Below are 20019 nucleotides of genomic sequence, written 5' to 3' on the forward strand. Positions count from 1 at the left end.
AGCGCTAGCTCTAGATGCACATAGCATGTCTTATCAACCCCTCAGACACAGCAAACAGACCCATCAAATGACAGAACGCCACACCTGATATCTTCCCAAAAGTATGAATTTAGAATGAAATCCTTGTTGTTGTATGTTTCTTGAGTTAGTGATACAAGTCTGAGCTATGTCCTTAGTCCAGTGTGGTTCACAGGTAGCAAGCCAGTACAGTTCCGACTCAGAGCTGATCACTACTTGCGGTTATTTCAGGCAGCAATCAGTGGTTAGGTCCCTTCTTTGATGGGTGACTGATGATTTATTTATTTTCATGGCACATTGCATGATGGTGCATATGGAATGGTAAATGTCAATGTATATATGGCGTTTTTACATTTATCTTTTTATTTATTTATTTATTTATTGCACATTTTATTTATTTTATTTATTTAACTTTTTATTTATTTATTTAATCTTTTATTTATTTATTTCAACTTTTAATGATTTATTTCATATTTCATTTATTGATTTCATATTTCATTTATTTATTTTAATTTTCACAAAAAAAACATTCCATAATGGGCCTCCCGGGCCACACATGGACCTGCAGAGCAAATCCCAAATTTGCTAAAGGTTCGTTTGGGTGTTCCCAGGGTAACGGGCACCTGGTTTCCGTATTCGTTTGGGTGTTCCCAGGGTAACGGGCACCTGGTTTCCGATTGTTTGGGCTGCTCCCAGGGTAAACCAGATCCAACCCGGGTCACTTCCTGATCTCTCCCACTTGCCTCCTGTCACTCTCTGCACTGTCCGTTAAAGCACACAAGCCCAACAAATAGACCTCTGCCCTTTCACAACACTTTACTAGCAACTGTGTGTGTGTGTGTGTGATCTCCCAGGCTACCCACTCCCAACTAGTCTGACTAGTCAGCCAAACTGGGGGTGCCACTTTGGGGAGTCTGTGTACTTACATGCCTTATATGGTAGTGGGCAATTCCATGGAAAATTATGTTTTTTGTAACATCCATAACGCCAATAAAATGTGATGGTATGGTATGATGTGAATGATATTACATGAAATTTGAGCATTTGCTATTTTGGCTGAAGAATGTACATGAGAAAAAATGCACAAACAATGAATGTTATCATTCACATCATACAAATGCCAAGGCATTTTACTGGGCAGCCTCCTAAATCTTAAAGAGATACCCCTAGTCTACAAGATTGTGCAAAAAAAAAAAAACTTTAACCGACAAAACCAGGTCTGACCCCATGGCTGTCTTATGGATGTGACAAAAAGTCCATTTTCCGTGGAATTGCCCTAGTATAACACATACATATTTTTAGCTGCACTGTTAGTGTGTGTGTGTGTGTGAGTGCATATGTTTGTGTGAGACGATCTATTGTGTCCCGAACACTTCTGATTGCGAGTTATGGATTATTATCAGAGCTGACAGACAATGATCCGTGCAGAGTGTGGCAAGGAATACAACAACTAGCCAACTCCAAAGGCCGCACTGTCAACAGCACCACCAACACTGATGCCTCACTGGCTGAGAAGCTGAACCACTTTCAAGATCTGCAGACAGACAGACAGACAGACAGACAGACATGCAGACAGACAGGCAGACCTGCAGACAGACCTGCAGACAGACAGACAGGCAGACAGACCTGCAGACAGACAGACAGACAGGCAGACAGACCTGCAGACAGACAGACCTGCAGACAGGCAGACAGACAGACAGGCAGACAGGCAGACAGACAGGCAGACAGACAGACAGGCAGGCAGACAGACAGACCTGCAGACAGACAGGCAGACAGGCAGACAGACCTGCAGACAGGCAGACAGACAGACAGACCTGCAGACAGACAGACAGACCTGCAGACAGATAGACCTGCAGACAGACAGGCAGACCTGCAGACAGGCAGACAGACCTGCAGACAGACAGACGGACCTGCAGGCAGACAGACAGACCTGCAGACAGACAGACAGACCTGCAGACAGACAGACAGACCTGCAGGCAGACAGACAGACCTGCAGACAGACAGACCTGCAGACAGACCTACTATCTCTCCACCAGCCATCACGTCTCACTCTCACTCTGCAGGAACAGGAAGTGAGATGGTCACTGAAGACCGTCAACCCACAGAAGGCAAGTACTGACCAGCTAGCAGGAGTACTGACCAGCTAGCAGAGTACTGACCAGCTAGCAGGAGTACTGACCAGCTAGCAGAGTACTGACCAGCTAGCAGGAGTCTTCACCAGAGTACTGACCAGCTAGCAGAGTCTTCACCAGAGTACTGACCAGCTAGCAGGAGTCTTCACCAGAGTACTGACCAGCTAGGAGAGTCTTCACCAGAGTACTGACCAGCTAGCAGGAGTCTTCACAGAGAACTGACCAGCTAGCAGAGTCTTCACCAGAGTACTGACCAGCTAGCAGGAGTCTTCACCAGAGTACTGACCAGCTAGCAGAGTCTTCACCAGAGTACTGACCAGCTAGCAGAGTCTTCACCATCCCCCCCACACACACACACACACACACACACAGAAACTGGGTGCTACGCTACATAAATCCAGCCTCCCAACCCCACACACACACACACACACACACACACAGAGATATGCACACACACACACACACACACACACACACACACACACACACACACAGAAACTGGTGCTACGCTACATAAAATCCAGCCCCCCCCCCCCCCCCCCCCCCACACACACACACACACAGAGATATGCACACACACACACACACAGAAACTGGTGGTGCTTACATAAATCCAGCCTCCCAGCCCCCACACACACACACACACACACAGAAACTGGTGCTACGCTGCTACATAAATCCAGCCCCCCACACACACACACACACACACACACACACAGAAACTGGTGCTATGGTGCATAAATCCAGCCTCCCAGCCTCTTTCTCCCACACACACACACACACACACACACACACACACAGATATGCACACACACATGCGCCAAGACACACACACAGAAACTGGTGCTACGCTGCATAAATCCAGCCTCCCAGCCCCCACACACACACACACACACAGAGAGATATGCACACACACACACACACACAGAAACTGGTGCTATGGTACATAAATCCAGCCTCCCAGCCCCACACACACACACACACACACACACACAGAGATGCACACACACACACACACACACACAGAAACTGGTGCTACATAAATCCAAATCCAGCCTCCCAGCCCCCACACACACACACACACACACACAGAAACTGGTGCTACGGCTACATAATCCAGCCTCCCAGTAGCCCCCCCCCACACACACACACACACACACACAGAAACTGGTGCTACGCTACATAAATCCAGCCTCCCAGCCCCCCCCCCCCCACACACACACAGAGAGATATGCACACACACACACACACACAGAAACTGGTACATATCCAGCCTCCTACATAAATCCAGCCTCCCAGCCTCCCCCCCCACCCACACACACACACACACACAGAAACACACACTATGGTGCATAAATCCAGCCTCCCAGCCTCTTTCTCCCACACACACACACACACACACACACACACACACACACAGATATGCACACACACAGCATGCGCGCACACACACACAGAAACTGGTGCTATGGTGCATAAATCCAGCCTCCCAGCCCCCCCCCCCCCCACACACACACACACACACAGAGATATGCACACACACACACACACAGAAACTGGTGCTATGCTTGCATAAATCCAGCCTCCCAGCCCCCACACACACACACACACACAGATATGCATACACACACACACACACACACACAGAAACTGGTGCTATGGTACATAAATCCAGCCTCCCAGCCCCCCACACACACACACACACAGATATGCATACACAGGTCAAACAGGTCACAGAAACTGGGGATGTATAAATCCAGCCTCCCAGCCTCTTTCCACCCCCACGTTGGCATACTGAACCAGGTCCGGGGAACGCCATAACACCTGAACCACCTGGAACACCCTAACACCTACGTACATGAGGATGCTCTTTGTGGACTACAGCTCAGCATTCAACTCCATCATCCCGACATCCTCATCAACAAGCTGCTCCACCTGTTGTTCTCCTGTCCCCACCTCTCCTGCCCCCACCTCTCCTCCCCCATCAGCGTGTGTACTTCCTGAGACTGCTAAAGAGGAACGACCTAAGAGAGACGCTGCTGGCGGCCTTTAATCGCTCTGCTATAGAGAGCACACTGGCCTTTAATCGCTCTGCCATAGAGAGCACACTGGCCTTTAATCGCTCTGCTATAGAGAGCACACTGGCCTTTAATCGCTCTGCTATAGAGAGCACACTGGCCTTTAATCGCTCTGCCATAGAGAGCACACTGGCCTTTAATCACTCTGCCATAGAGAGCCATAGAGAGCACACTGGCCTTTAATCACTCTGCTATAGAGAGCACACTGGCCTTTAATCGCTCTGCTATAGAGAGCACACTGGCCTTTAATCGCTCTGCTATAGAGAGCACACTGGCCTTTAATCGCTCTGCCATAGAGAGCACACTGGCCTTTAATCACTCTGCCATAGAGAGCCATAGAGAGCACACTGGCCTTTAATCGTTCTGCCATAGAGAGCACACTATGTGTACAGTATGTGTGAGAGTGTGTATGTGTGAGAGTGTGTATGTGTGAGAGTGTGTGTGTGAGAGTGTGTGTGTATGCGTGAGAGTGTGTATGTGTGAGAGTGTGATGTGAGTGTGTGTATGTGTGAGAGTGTGATGTGAGTGAGTGTGTGTACTGTATGTGTGAGAGTGTGTATCTGTGAGAGTGTGTATCTGTGAGAGTGTGTGTGTGTGAGAGTGTGATGTGAGTGATCGCGTCGCATACCCAACCATTGCCAATAAATAAATTGCTGTGACTATCCAATACGATTTAAAAAATTGAATAAAACGAACATTAAGTCACATTAAAAACATTAAGTCATGTTTTTATATTTTTCCTGAATCCCGATGTTTATTCTCCTTTAGGTGTCCAGCATATTTCAAAATAGCTTCAACATGTTCTATTGCGCAGCCTTAGGTCTGTAAAATTGCCAATATGTTGCCGTGGTGATCATACAGGCCTAACTAGTTAAAAGTTGAATGTAAAATGGCTTTTTTCCAATGATGTCGTTTATTGAGAAATTTATCAGAGCGGCGATACACTCAGCCCACGAGACGAGAGGCTTAGATTTGAGACAATATTTCAACACAATTTTTAAGAAATCTTCAATGACGAAATATACTGCTGGAAAAATAGCCTTTAATAGACCTAAAGTCACAGAATGAAACAGTCCAGGTGTGCTATATGTTGAAATGTTTTAACTAGTGATATTTATTTCAGACCGAGTACGAGTCACCTGTTTACATTTGTTTACTTGCCCATACTGATATTTCTAACACAAATATAATTTGTAGGCTACAGCATAAAAATGCAATGAATTGGAACACGTTTTCTTTTTTTCAACAAGCCTAAAAATAGTGTGCTTGTGGAAGACCTCCACATAATCTGGACTCCGGCCTGATGTCTGAAACCCTTGTGTGCTTGTGGAAGACCTCTTCACACCCCTAGTACATTTCCACATCATCTGGACTTCAGCTTGATGTCTGAAAGGGAATGAATCCTGCAGTGCTGACCAGAGAGTTCCACTCTGACCCACTAGCCTCCAGTCCTGTTCTTATGTTTCACACACACACATTACACCTTTATCTGACAAACACACGCACACACACACACACACACACATCTCTCATATTCCACATACACATACCCCTTTACTCTTAAAACAGCAGTATGAGCTAGCAATCTAACTACTAAAAAGCAAGAACACCCATCACCAACAATAGCTCAGCTAGCACTGGCTAAAGGCCTGCTAGCACGCTAACTCATATCCCCAGTTATAGCTCAGCTAGCACTGGCTAAAGGCAAAGTCCTTTTAGGCAAGTCCCTCTACTCGGCGGCTTCACGACACCAATCTTGCTCCAGCGGCGAGATCACAACACATGATTGGCACGATGTCTTCACAACACACCACATTATTGGCTTAATGTATTCACAACACAGCACAAGATTGGCTCAATGTATTCACATGTTGACGTTTTGCTGGGGAAGGGGTGTGATATGCGTAGACAACTGCCATATTGGCGTTACAAACTAAGCCCATGCATTTCTATGGAGGATTTTTTGAGTGATGTGTCTCCTCATTAGAAAGTCTCTACTAAAGGCCTGCTAGCACGCTAACTCATATCCTCAGTTATAGCTCAGCTAGCACTGGCTAAAGGCCTGCTAGCACGCTAACTCATATCCCAAAGATATAGCAAAGATTATTAAGGCGGAGCAAGATACTTCGTCGTAGTTCATGTCTATGGGGCCAAATCGGGATCGAATCCTGTCTGCATAAAGAGGCGTGTCAATGACGTATTGATGAGCGTACGTTGCAACCGGCCAACAGCAGCGGCATAAATAACCGGCGCACATCTGATATAAGGTCGATTTTCTCCAGACTGGAATGCTCAAAAATGCTAAAAATGTACCTGAACTGTTCAGAAGAGTTTGAGGATCATGAAAACGTGCCCGAAATTCACATTACTAACTATATAGAACCAAGACCTTAGCATCTGTGGTGAAATTCTGAGCTATGGCCATAGACTTCAATGGAGCAGTCGCTGCCTCTGCTCTGCATAAAGGGAGATTTTGACCCCCCCCTCGTGCGATCCGGGTTCCCGGAAGTGGCTCCTAATGAAATATCTTGCTCCGCCTTAACAATCTTTGGTTATAGCTCAGCTAGCCCTAGCTACAGGCCTGCTAGCACGCTAACTCATATCCCCAGTTATAGCTCAGCTAGCACTGGCTAAAGGCCTGCTAGCACGCTAACTCATATACCCAGTTATAGCTCAGCTAGCACTGGCTAAAGGCCTGCTAGCACGCTAACTCATATCCCCAGTTATAGCTCAGCTACTATCTCCTGTTCTAGAGAACCAGTCCATCAGACACACACTCGGACCCAGTGAAGCTCACCTATCAGGGGTTCTGTGTTTCTTATACACTAGGCAAACACACACACACACACATCTATGGTTTTATATTAGCAGCCAGATGTTTAGCAAGTGTAAAAGTGACACACAGAAGTGGTTAATTTAATATTAGGAATTGTGGGGTGATACTGCATACTGTAGGCATGGTGTGTGTGTGTGTGTGTGTGTGTGTGTGTGTCTATTTCTATCTGTTGGTGTAGGCAAGCTGGTCATTTCACTGCAAGGCGTTTCTGTTGTGTAGTAGTAGTGATTAATTTGGCGATCAGGCAACCACCGTCCATGGTTCTAATGCTCTAATGGCGACCACTGTCCATTAGCCTGGAGATTCCAGACCCAAATCCAAAAGATTAAGGATCTAGACATGAATAATGTAATGGCCCAATTCGAAGGGCGGCACCAAGCATGCATTTGAAAATCTCACTACACGCAATTAGCACGCAACTATACGACCAATGCTTACTGACTGATCCCGGACTTCGACACAATTGGATAACACTACAGGCCAATCCCAAAATGGGCCCTGAGGACTAAGGACTAAAGTGAGCCCTGAGGACTAAAGACTAAAGACTCAAAGCCCTGAGGACTAAGGACTAAAGACTCCCAGACTTAACGGATCTCAGGTGCTGAGTGAGTGAGTGTGGCCACATGGGCTCAGATGGGTACACATGGGATTGGGACAGCAGCACTTCATGGGGTCACATGTACATTAATAACTAAGATGTTGCTGACACTTGCACCATGCACGTGTGTCGTGCTGTTGTTTACCTTTGTCATTTCTGGAATTCCCTATGGTCTCCGCGGTAACCGTCACAACACTGTGGGTAATTCCCTATGGTCTCCACGGTAAACGTCACAACGCTTTGAACTGTGGGTAATGTACACCGATGTACCAAAGTAATCGGTACACCGATGTGATTGGTGCCCCAGAATACAAGGGACATAAGTAATGCGCATCATTACTCACTGCCAGAGTGACATTTAGGGCCTTATGGTGGTGGTGGGGGGGGGTCATATAGGGGCCGTGTGGTGGTGGTGGGGGGGGTCATATAGGGCCTTGTGGTGGTGGTGGTGGTGGTGGGGGTCATATAGGGCCGTGTGGTGGTGGTGGGGGTCATATAGAAAATGTGGTGGTGGTGGTGGTGGTGGGGGGGGGTCATATAGGGCCGTGTGGTGGTGGTGGGGGTGTTGCAAATGCCAGGGCCGTTTTTGGATCCCAGTCCATTACTGATACTAGGCATGCCCACCAATGACAAGTGCTGATACTAGGCATGCCCACCAATGAGAAATTGAAAGGATGTATGTGTATCTGTATATATATATATATAAGTATACTTACGCTAGAGTGGCATTTACCCCTTAACTTACGCCAGCGTGGCACCCCTTACACTCTGGCGTAAATATATACTTATATACTAGGCATGCTCACCAATGACCCAACTTAATATCAATATCCGACAGAAAAATCATACAGCCTTAATACACACACAAACACACCCCCACCCACACAGACACAGACACACACACAAACTAAAAAAATTGGTTGCTCTTTCGATGCTTACATGGACATCTGGTAGTGGTACAATCATGGTACAATGTTTTCAAAAACTCTGGCTACTCCTGTAAAAGCATCGCCCTCATTTGTGGTACTTTAGGCCACGTGCACAAGACTGGATCTCTGGAGTGTGTGTGTGTGTGTAAGTGTGTGTGTTAACTCTGGATCTCTGGAGTCTAACCTGACTCACCTCCCTGACCTCTGATCTGCTCAGCCTTCACAAACACTCACATGCAAACACATTTCTATCTCTATCTCTCTCAATAACACACACACAATCATTTCCATAGCTGGACATCACCACCACATCACAACAGTGACAGCGAGCGCGCGCATGCGCCGTTTTTCTCCTGGCACACTTACCCACGGTGGCAGCTCGGATGATGGTAAACTCTGCCGCACGACTTTTTCCTTGTGCTCAAAAAACGCCAGCGCCCGGTTGATGTGTGTATTCCGGTGTCCATGCGTCCGTCGCCACCAGAAAAGCAGCGCAAGCCCGATCAGGACCCAGCTGAAACTGAGCTCGAGATAGCCCACGACGTAGATAGGGAAGATGAGCGCAAACGTTTTGGCGAACTTAATCCCTGCCTGCGTTGCGTCCGTGATCGACGACTGCGGCTCGTCGTCCGGCTCTACAGGCGCGAGAGGACTGGCGGGGCTCGGTGGCGCCGACACGGGACCGTCTGGCCTCGTCGCCTGCCCTTCCGTGGTCATTTCCTCACTAGTCTCTTCTCCCTTTCACGAAAACACAGACTCTCTCCCTCTTACGAAAACACAGACTCTCTCTCTCTCTCACACACACACACACACACACACACACACACACACTCAGCCCAAAAGTTTCAAAACAAGGTCAGTACGTGTGGGAGTGGCTGCGGCGCATGCCTTCGCTCTGGAGCGACCCCGTGAGGAGCGACCGGTCGGTGGAAGACTCGAGTGTGTCCGGGGACGCGTGAGAGTCGCGCGTCAGGTAAAGAGAGTGATTGGATCAGACGGCAGTAAGATAAGGCTGGTTCGAATGGACACTCTCGTCGTTGTTAATCATTCACCTCTCCCAGTTAACTTTTGGTTTGCGGTGTTGATCCCCCGCCCTCGCTACTTTCGGCCTGCTCGAGCTAACGTCAATCCTCTCCGCCTGCCACATAGGCAGAATCTCGCGTGCGAACCTGAAACTCTGCGGAGAGCGAGCTGCCAGTGGTCCCGCCCTCTGCCCACATCCTGCCAGAGGCACGCAGGCTGTCGCCGCCCCACGCGCACACTCCCGACAGGCTCAACCAGAGCCCGTCATTCTCTGGCTCAACCCCTTTCTCAGCTCTCGTTCTGGGGCACGTCACCACAGCGGGCCTGTAACGCGCCCTGACGGTGTTTTGGTCTCGCTGCGCCATCTCGTGGCCAAAGCGAACTCTCCACAGTAGGTTACTTGCACATGGGAACATATTTTCCCAGTGAAAACACCATAGCTCACGTCACCTCACGAGGGAATAAGGCAACTTATGTTGCATTTTTGCATGTGAAAAATATAGACATGTAGCCTAGGCTATAACGAGTCTATAGATAGATAGATAGCTACAACGAGATAGATAGATAGATAGTATAAGTAGGCTATATATACTATTTTGATCCTGTGAGGTAAATTTATAGATTTATAGAGATAGATAGATAGATAGATAGATAGATAGATAGATATATACTTTATTGATCCCTAAGGGGACATATAAGGTCTCAGTAGCATACAGACATCACACACAACATGCACTTACAGCAGAAAAAGTAATATAAGTAGGTATATAAATATAAAAAAAACCTACCAATTACATTTGCTGCCGCTAGGGTGCGTCTAGATTTCTAGGCTATAAAAAAACACCACTGAACAATAAAGACAGTAGGAGATAAAAATACTAAAATAGTAAATGTACTAAATAAAACTAAATCAAATATCCACATAGTGTGCTTAAGGATGATTAAGCATGAGGCGCTTGCAGTGACAGGGCAGGAACTGAGCCTGTGATTCTGTGTGCGTGGTAAGGTGCTCTATGAGAGTGAGTGTCATGATGTTGCAAATAAGTAAGTGCAACAGTGCAAGAACAAAGTCTACAGACCAGCATACAATAAATATGGACATATAAGAGAATAATGTAGACAAAGTAATATAAAAACTATATCAGTGCAAGAATAGGTTGAAATAATAGGGTTACAGCCATTGGTCAAGTGTCAAGTATTAAGTATTAAGTATTAAGTATAAAGTATTAAGTATAAAGTATTAAGTATTAAGTATAAAGTATAAAGTATTAAGCACGTGTACAATCCAGGCTGTGGCAGGGAGGGAGGGGTTATGCATATGTGCTAATATAGCATGTAGCATGTACAGCATGTAAACAGTGTAGCAGTAAAACAGTAAGCCAGTGGGCCGTCAGTAGACAGTACACACACATTTGATGGAGAATACGTGAAGTTTGGACCATTAAGATGGGCAAAAAGTGAAGCAAATAGGCAGACATCATTATAGTAACCCGAAGGCTAATGCATAACACAATAGGTGAACTGCTCCTAAACTGGCAGCATATGGCGTTCAGAAACGAAAGCAATGATGATTGACATGATGCTGCTGCTGTCTTAATAAATAACTGTATTACTATATATATATAAATAATTGTAGCATAGGTGTAATAAATAACTGTATTTTATATATATTTATATATATATATATATATATTGTAGCATAGGTGTAATAAATAACTGTATTTTATATATATTGTAGCATACTGTAGGTGTAAGAGACTATGTAATACCGCTCCCACTATGTTGCACGCTGAGGATTCTGGGAGAACTTTGGGGTTGTTATTGTGTGTGTTTGTGCCTGTTGGGTTGTTATTGTGTGTGTTTGGGTTGTTATTGTGTGTGTTTGGGTTGTTATGTGTGTGTTTGTGCCTGTTGGGTTGTTATTGTGTGTGTTTGGGTTGTTATGTGTGTGTTTGTGCCTGTTGGGTTGTTATTGTGTGTGTTTGGGTTGTTATTGTGTGTGCTTGGGTTGTTATTGTGTGTTTGGGTTGTTATGTGTGTGTTTGTGCCTGTTGGGTTGTTATTGTGTGTGTTTGGGTTGTTATGTGTGTGTTTGTGTTTGTATTTACTGTTTATGTACCTGTTTTAGTGTGATTCCCCTTTGTAGTTCTACCTTGTGTGTGTGACCTTTTGTGTTGGTGTGGCTGCGTCCCACCGCGCGCGCGATGTGTGTGTGTGTGTGATCTACAGTATGTGTATTCTTGACTTCCCTAACCTGTGTGTGTGATCTACGTGTATTCTTGACTTCCCTAGCGTGTGTGTGTGATCTACGTGTATTCTTGACTTCCCTAACGTGTGTGTGTGATCTACGTGTATTCTTGGCTTCCCCAACGTGTGTGTGATCTTCGTGTATTCTGGACTTCCCTAACGTGTGTGTGTGATCTACGTGTATTCTTGACTTCCCTAACGTGTGTGTGTGATCTACGTGTATTCTTGACTTCCCTAGTGTGTGCTATGTTTTGTGTCTGTGGCCCTGCTCCTGAAACGGCCATAAAAGCGTGTCTGAACTCAAGTGTGGCTGAATGTTACAACATATATAAATAGCCTCATCTGGAGTATTCCTACAGGGCAGCGTGTAAGGCTAATGTGAACACTGTTCCCACACCATTAGCCTGTTGGTTTAGACAGACTAAACAGCACAATCTGCATAGCCTAGGGTGCAGGTTACAACATTTGAAATCAGCTTTGCACATGTAAACATAGTCTGTATTTGATTTAATAATGTTAGTCCGAAATATTGTCAGTCTCAAACAAGTTAATGGTTTGGTTGAGCTGCTGCTATTACTACCAGCGCAGAAGAATATGAAAACCATTATCTGAGTCTGATAGAAGATTCTAAATAACCATTATCTGAGTCTGATAGAAGATTCTAAATAACCATTATCGTAGTAGGCTGTTGTGATAGATGATAAACCATTATCGTAGTCTTATGTAAGTCTTATGATCTTACTTAGTCTTAATCATTATCACAGGAAGTTATTCACTTGAATTAACGCACCTGTTGTGAATTGGTTGTTTGTGCTCTCTCTCTCTCCGTCTAGGATGGTGCTCTCTCTCCCTCTCTCTACAGGATGGTGGTCTCCCTCTCTCTCTCTCCCTCTCTCTCTCCGTCTAGGATGGTGCTCTCTCTCCCTCTCTCTACAGGATGGTGGTCTCCCTCTCTCCCTCTCTCTCTAGATGACAGTGCTCTCTCTCCCTCTCTCTCTAGATGACAGTGGTCTCTCTCTCTCTCTCTCTAGATGACAGTGGTCTCTCTCCCTCTCTCTCTAGATGACAGTGGTCTCTCTCTCTCTCTCTCTCTAGATGACAGTGGTCTCTCTCCCTCTCTCTCTAGATGACAGTGGTCTCGCTTTCTCTCTCTTTCTAGAGGATGGTGGTCTCTCATTCACTCACTCTCTCCCTCCTTTTCGCTCTCTCTAGAGTGGTCTTGCTCTCTAGAGGACGAGGGTCTTGCTCTCTAGAGGACGATGATGGTCTTGCTCTCTAGAGGACGATGGTCTTGCTCTCTAGAGGACGATGATGGTCTTGCTCTCTAGAGGACGATGGTCTTGCTCTCTAGAGGACGATGATGGTCTTGCTCTCTAGAGGACGATGGTCTTGCTCTCTAGAGGACGATGATGGTCTTGCTCTCTAGAGGACGATGGTCTTGCTCTCTAGAGGACGATGGTCTCTCAATTCAATTCAGTTCAATTCAAAACGCATTACTGGCTTGAACGTTTCCTTATTGCCAAAGCTCAATTACACACACACAGGAGGGCAAAGTACAAACCAGGGGGTAACAGGTTTGGAAATCAAGTGAGACATAAAAGTAAATCAATTCTAATAATAATAACATACACCATTGTTTATGGCTGTGGCCTCACTGGCTGTCCCTCAAGTTACGGCAGGCTGCTACAAATTTTGCAGCCAGAATGGCCACATCCTCATACTCTCCGAGGATGTAAGAATGGCCACATCCTCATTCTCTCCGACAGTGGCGTGCACAGACATTTTGGGGGGCAGGTGCTCAGGGGGGGCTCTTTTAGTGCACGTGGAACACTTAATTATAAAAAAAAATGACACGCACATGTTGAATGAAATTTGACTTGTGCTGCAATTAGTAAATCAATATACAATTAAGACAATAAAGAGACCAAAATGTGTTAATTTATGTTGCCTAACAAAACCTATACAACAGAAAACGTTCGTCTTAACACATAGATTTGCAATTGCAAACTCTACCGAAATTATTTGTAGCCTATGTGGTCGTACTCCTCACGTTATCGGTCATTGACTTGGGCTACAGCGTAAAACTTTGTCAGGTGACCAGTCAGCTAAAAATGCTTAGTTGTTTGATGCTGTATGAGACATTTTACTGCACAACAAAATGATTACACGTTGAGCTTAGAGGGCAAACTGTACGATTTTACTTAATCTGTAAGACAATAAAGAGACCAAACAGTACGAGAAGGAGTTATAGTGGGCTACTGACTGTTGTCATTACATGAATGCAGATGGGCATTTTTCACAGGTAATGGGGAACTTCCCGTTTCTTATGTCACAAATGAATGTGTTAATACATGTTGCCTAACAAAACATATACAACAGAAAACGTTCTTCTTAACACATTGTGATGGCCACAGCCACACATGGTAACACAAGCCCTCACTTTACAAATGCACATTATTAGTTTCTTTTGGTACATCATGAATTTGCTGCACATTTTATTGTTTGCAGTGACATGTGCTATTCTATTCAAATAACTCACTCAACATTTTGTTTCATTTATTACTTTATTTATTAGTTTTTGTACTTTAGCCTTACATTGTTTTATATGGGTGCACACATTTTAACACTGTAAGGTTATACAAGTTGTTGGTTACTAATCATGTGTTTCTTTTGTCTTGAGTTACCTGGGCTGAGCGTTGGGGGCGTTCCCTTCCTGGTTGGGCAAAGGTGTGGCTGAGGGCTGAGGGCTGAGAGGACTTAAGTCTGGGTGCCGACCTATTAGACCGTACCACGTCTGCCATGTGCCCGCGGGGGGAATTTGGCTTTAGTTACTTTGCTCTGTGTTATGATTTAAGTCTATGTATTTAGTGTATCCCCTGTTTGTGTCCTTTGGTTTGGCCAAGCCGATATATATGTTCCCTTTTGTTTCATTGTGTCAGGTCGAGGGTACGACAACCTTTTAGCGACTGAGGTGCGTTCTGGGTTGATGCGCCGACTTACGGCAATGGGAGGAAGTGACGTAGCAGGTGAGAGTGAGAGTGAGAGTGAGAGTGAGAGTGAGAGTGAGAAACAGACCGTGGATGGGAGAAAGTTATCTGTAGGAATGAAAAAAAGAGAAGCAGAACTAATAGTGGTGGTAGTTTAAGTGCTAAATCTCTGAAGTTGGGTGAGGAAGATACTAGAGTAAACGTAAGACAACAGGAAGAGATCAAGGTAAAACTTCAGTTTGATTCGCCATGTTCTTTGAACCCATTGAAGCTATCAAAAGCGTTATGACGCTGTAGGAACTGTGTCAGTTAAGCCATTGAGAGATGGAAGTTTAATCATTACATGTGTTGATAATAGACAAAGAGACATTTTGATTAAGAAGTCAAGTGTGCTGTATGGGAGAAGAAAAGAATAGTGCTAGTTGGCTACTGATGAGGAGTGATCACAGGGGTCCCAACTGAGTTGGCTACTGATGAGGAGTGATCACAGGGGTCCCAACGGAGTTGGCTACTGATGAGGAGTGATCACAGGGGTCCCAACGGAGTTGGCTACTGATGAATGATCACAGGGGAGAGTTTACTGATGAGGAGTGATCACAGGGTCCCAACGGAGTTGGCTACTGATGAGGAGGGAGCGGAGTTGGCTACTGATGAAGGATAGGGGAACGGAGTTGGAATGAGAGATTTGAGAAATGTGACGGAGCTAAGGTAGGAAGAGTGAAGAGGTTGACGTATAACAAAAACGGGATTAAAAAGGAGAGTTTGTCTATAATGTCTGAGAGAGGAAACATTACCAACAAGAGTAAGGGTAGGTTACATGAGCTACCAAGTACGTGAGTACATCCCCCCACCACTCAGGTGCTTTACATGTCAAAAGTATGGGCACATAGCAGCAGTATGTAGAGGGAAAGCAAGGTGTGGCAAGTGTGGAGGGGAGGATCATGAGTATGGTAAATGTAAGCAAGGTGTTAAGGCTAAATGCTGTAATTGTGGAGGAGAACACAGTGCTGCATTATATAAAGGGTGTGAGGGCGACAAACGCCAAGAAAGCAGAGGTACAGAGAGTTAAAGTAGAGGAAAAGGTGACATATGCTGAAGCAATTAAACAAGTTAATGGGAAAAAGGAAGCAGTGTTAACAGCAGGAGCTGGTCCAGAAATACCTGGACCAAGTCAGCACTGGCACTCTCAGGAAATAAGACAGATTGGGAAAGAGGTCAAGTCCAAATATATGGCAGTGGACAATGTAAAGTTTATAGCCTTCATAGCAGAAGTTATCAATTGCTCTGCTCAAACAGCGAGCAAGACTGAGAGGATCAAAATCATTATAAAAGCAGCAAAGAAGTACATTGGTGTGGGGGAGCTAACTATAGACAGCATCAATGATTTACTACTAGCAGGGGTTGGACAAGAGGAATCACAAGCAGCATGACTCTGTCTATTCTTCAGTGGAATGCTAGAAGCTTAATAGCTAATGGTCAGGAACTAAAGCATTTTATTGAGGAATTAGAAGACAAACCCAATATTATCTGCATACAAGAGACATGGTTAAAACCAACACTGGATTTCATTATATATGGATATACAGCAGTGCGCAAAGACAGGGACACTACAGGAGGTGGAGTGGCTACATTTATACAACAGGGGATAAATTATAGAAGTGTAAACTTGAATGTGCTGATAGATGTAGAGGTAGTCCTGGTTGATATATGGATAGGTAAAAATAAGATTAAAATCATTAACTTTTATAATCCTTGTAAAATAATATTGAGAGAGATGCTAGATAGGATGTATGAGGACGAAAATGGAAAGGTAATATTATGTGGAGATTTTAATGCTCATAACACTCTGTGGGGAGGGACAAAAGTGGATGAAAATGGGAGGACTATTGAGGAGTTTATGGATGATCATAAATTAATATGTTTAAATGATGGAAGATGCACTAGATTTGATGCATATCATGGAACAGAATCTGTGTTAGCTCTTACGATAGTATCTGATCAAATAGCAGGGGTTAGTCAGTGGGAGGTAAAGGGAAGTTTTCTTGGCAGCGATCATTATGTTATCTGGTTAAGTGTTGGGAATCAAAATATGTGTTTAGAAGATAACTGGTTTCCAAGATGGAAAATGAGAGAGCAAACTGGGGGATGTATAGTTATAAAGTGAGTGGTAAGCTGATGGAGATAATATCAGATAGGAGTTGTGACATTGATGAATTCAACTCAAAAATAACAAATATACTATGTGAGGCAGCGGAGGAGGTTATTGGTAAATCTTCTGGCATGAGGAAAAGGAAAATGGTACCTTGGTGGTCAGATGACTGCAAGGAAGCAGTAAAATCAAGAAATAAAGCCTTCAGAAGAGTTAAATCAAACCATTCATATACCAATTTAATAGAATTTAAAAAAGCACAGGCAAAGGTTAAACAAGTTGTAAGAGAGGCTAAAAGGACATATTGGTGTGAATTTTGTGGTAAGATAGGGGCAGAAGTTAAAGTGGGTGATGTTTGGAGAATGATTAAAAAGATGGGAGGAATTAGAAGGGAATTCTCTATACCTGTGCTTAAAAATAAGGAGGTAGAGGCAGTGACTAATCAGGAGAAAGCTGAGATGCTTGCAAAAGGGTTTACCAAGGTTCATAGCTCAAAAAACTTAACAGACGGAGAAGTATCTTGGAGAGTTAAAGTAATGGAGGAAAATAAAGGATTACTAGGGGAGAAGGCAGATAGTGAGAGCGTACTTGATAAGGAGTTTACTTTATGTGAGCTTAAGAGGGCATTAAAATGGGGTCAAGAATACTTCACCAGGGAAAGATGGTGTATGCTACAAAATGATTAAGGAGATAGATGATGTGGCCAAGTCTGGGATTCTAAAACTTTATAACAAGATCTGGGAGCAAGGTAAATTACCTTTGTGTTGGAAACACTCTGTAGTGATTCCTATTGGGAAACCAGGAAAGGACAGAACTGAAGTTAAAAGCTATAGACCAACCATGTTAACATCTAATTTATGTAAACTGATGGAAAGAATGGTTGTTAGGAGGTTAATGTATGAGGTTGAAAAGAAAGATCTACTCTCCAAACACCAGAGCGGGTTCCGTAGTGGACGAACAACAATGGACCCTGTTTGCATGGAGAATTTGATAAGGAAAGCCCAAAATAACAAAGAAGCAGTTCTGGCCACATTATTTGACATAGAGAAAGCAAATGAGATGCTATGGAAGGAAGGGCTACTGATCAAGCTGAATAGGATGAACATTGGTGGGAAGATGTTCAATTGGATTAGGGACTTTTTAAAAGACAGAACAATTGAAGTCAGAGTTGGGGTTAATTTTTCCAAGACCTATTCTATAGAAAATGGGACACCTCAGGGCAGTGTGTGCAGTCCAGTGTTTTTCAACATAATGATTAATGATATATTTGAATCAATAGAAGATATGAGAATAAACAGAGCATTATATGCTGATGATGGAGCTTTGTGGATAAGAGGGCGCAATATTGAAAACATTACAGCTAAGATGCAGCTAGCTATTAACAAGGTTGAAAAATGGGCATTTGAATGGGGCTTTCATTTATCAGTGGAAAAGACACAAGTTATCTGTTTTTCAAAGAAAAGGAATAACCCTACCATAGAACTTAAGCTATATGGACAACAATTAAAGCAAGTTAATACTGTTAGGTACCTGGGAGTGTGGCTTGATGTGAAGCTAACGTTTAGGGAACATATCCAAAAAATGTTGGAGAAATGCAAAAAGGGAAATAATGTATTGAAATGTTTAGCAGGGTACAACTGGGGAGCTTCAGGAACGTCCCTTAAAAGAGTTTATATTGCTCTGATTAGATCAGTATTTGATTATGGATGTATTGTGTACCAATCTGCATCAAAGACACAAATCAAAGAACTGGACAGAATGCAGGCTAAAAGTCTAAGAATATGTAGTGGGGCGTTTAGAACATCCCCTGTACTAGCGCTACAAGTAGAGACAGAAGAAATGCCATTAAACCTCAGGCGCCTGAAATTGTGTATGGCTTTATTGGGTCAATTTAAAAGGACATAATGCATCACACCCTACCAAGGAAGTCCTAAATGAGTGTTGGGAATATGGGAGATCGCAGATCTGTAGCTTTGGTTGGGATGCCAACAGATTAGCAAGTCAGTTGGAAATAGAGACATTGTAGCAAGACCTTGCCTCTGGCAATAACCCCACCTTGGTTGTTATGTTCTCCTAGCGTAGTCATAGAAACAAAGAGGTAGGGCAGTATCTAGAGATTATGTGTTACAACACTGCAAAAATATATACAGGCGCATCAAGGGATTCTGAGGGTAAGACTGGAATTGGGGTGTATATTCCTGAATCTGAGATGTATATCAAAAAGCGAACTACTGATCATATATCTATCTTTGCTGCTGAGATGGCAGCCATTATCATTGCATTGCAATGGCTAGAAGAGGCTAGGCTCCCTAAAGCTGCTCTGACTCTGTCATCACTAACATCTATTCAGAATGGTGAATCAGCATGCAGACAGGACCTCCTGAATGAAATTAATCAAATGGTGTTTATAATTAATCAACAGGGAAGAACAGTGCAGTTTGTATGGGTCCCCGCACACAAAGGAGTAGAAGGGAATGAACAAGCTGACAAACTTGCAAAAGAAGCAACAAAAGAAGAGGAAATTCAAATAAACATTCCACTCAGTAAGTCAGAGATGAAGGTAATAATCAAACAAAAAGTGAATGCAATGTGGCAATCTGAGTGGGATAAGGAGAGAAGGGGTAGACATTTATACTAATTGAAACAAGAAATATCAAGGAAAAGGAATAGTTACACAAATAGACAGGAGGAGGTTTTGGTTTAACAGATTACGAATAGGTCACACAGGTTTAAAAAGCAATTTATTTATCATTAAGAAACATCCAAGTGGGAATTGTGAGGTTTGTGGAGAGAGAGAAGATGTGGAGCATGTCCTTTTAAGGTGTACAAGAGGAAAGAGAGCAAATGAAAATGGCGGTTAGTTACTACAGCTAAGAAAGTCTCCTGGGAAGCATTGCTGGCAGAGCCCAGGTTAGGAAGCAGAAATAGCTCCATAATGTCATTTATCAAAGACACGCAGTTAACAAGTAGGATTTAGAACTTTTTGTTTTGTTTGTTTGATTATTTTGTTTTCCTATATTTT

At 44.0% G+C, this 20019-nt stretch overlaps 1 protein-coding gene across 1 annotated transcript in view; it reads right to left on the reverse strand.

Annotated features, from left to right (window-relative positions):
• esyt2a (extended synaptotagmin-like protein 2a) overlaps nucleotides 1-9816 on the reverse strand; it is a 79491-nt gene extending 69675 nt beyond the window's left edge. The window contains 1 exon segment of the mRNA XM_048227334.1: nucleotides 8958-9816. Within this exon segment, the coding sequence (XP_048083291.1) occupies nucleotides 8958-9308 (351 nt within the window). The 5' untranslated portion in view covers nucleotides 9309-9816.
• Nucleotides 9817-20019: the final 10203 nt, after the last annotated feature.

This window comes from Alosa alosa, chromosome 19 (assembly GCF_017589495.1).
Source record: "Alosa alosa isolate M-15738 ecotype Scorff River chromosome 19, AALO_Geno_1.1, whole genome shotgun sequence".
Taxonomy (NCBI): domain Eukaryota; kingdom Metazoa; phylum Chordata; class Actinopteri; order Clupeiformes; family Clupeidae; genus Alosa; species Alosa alosa.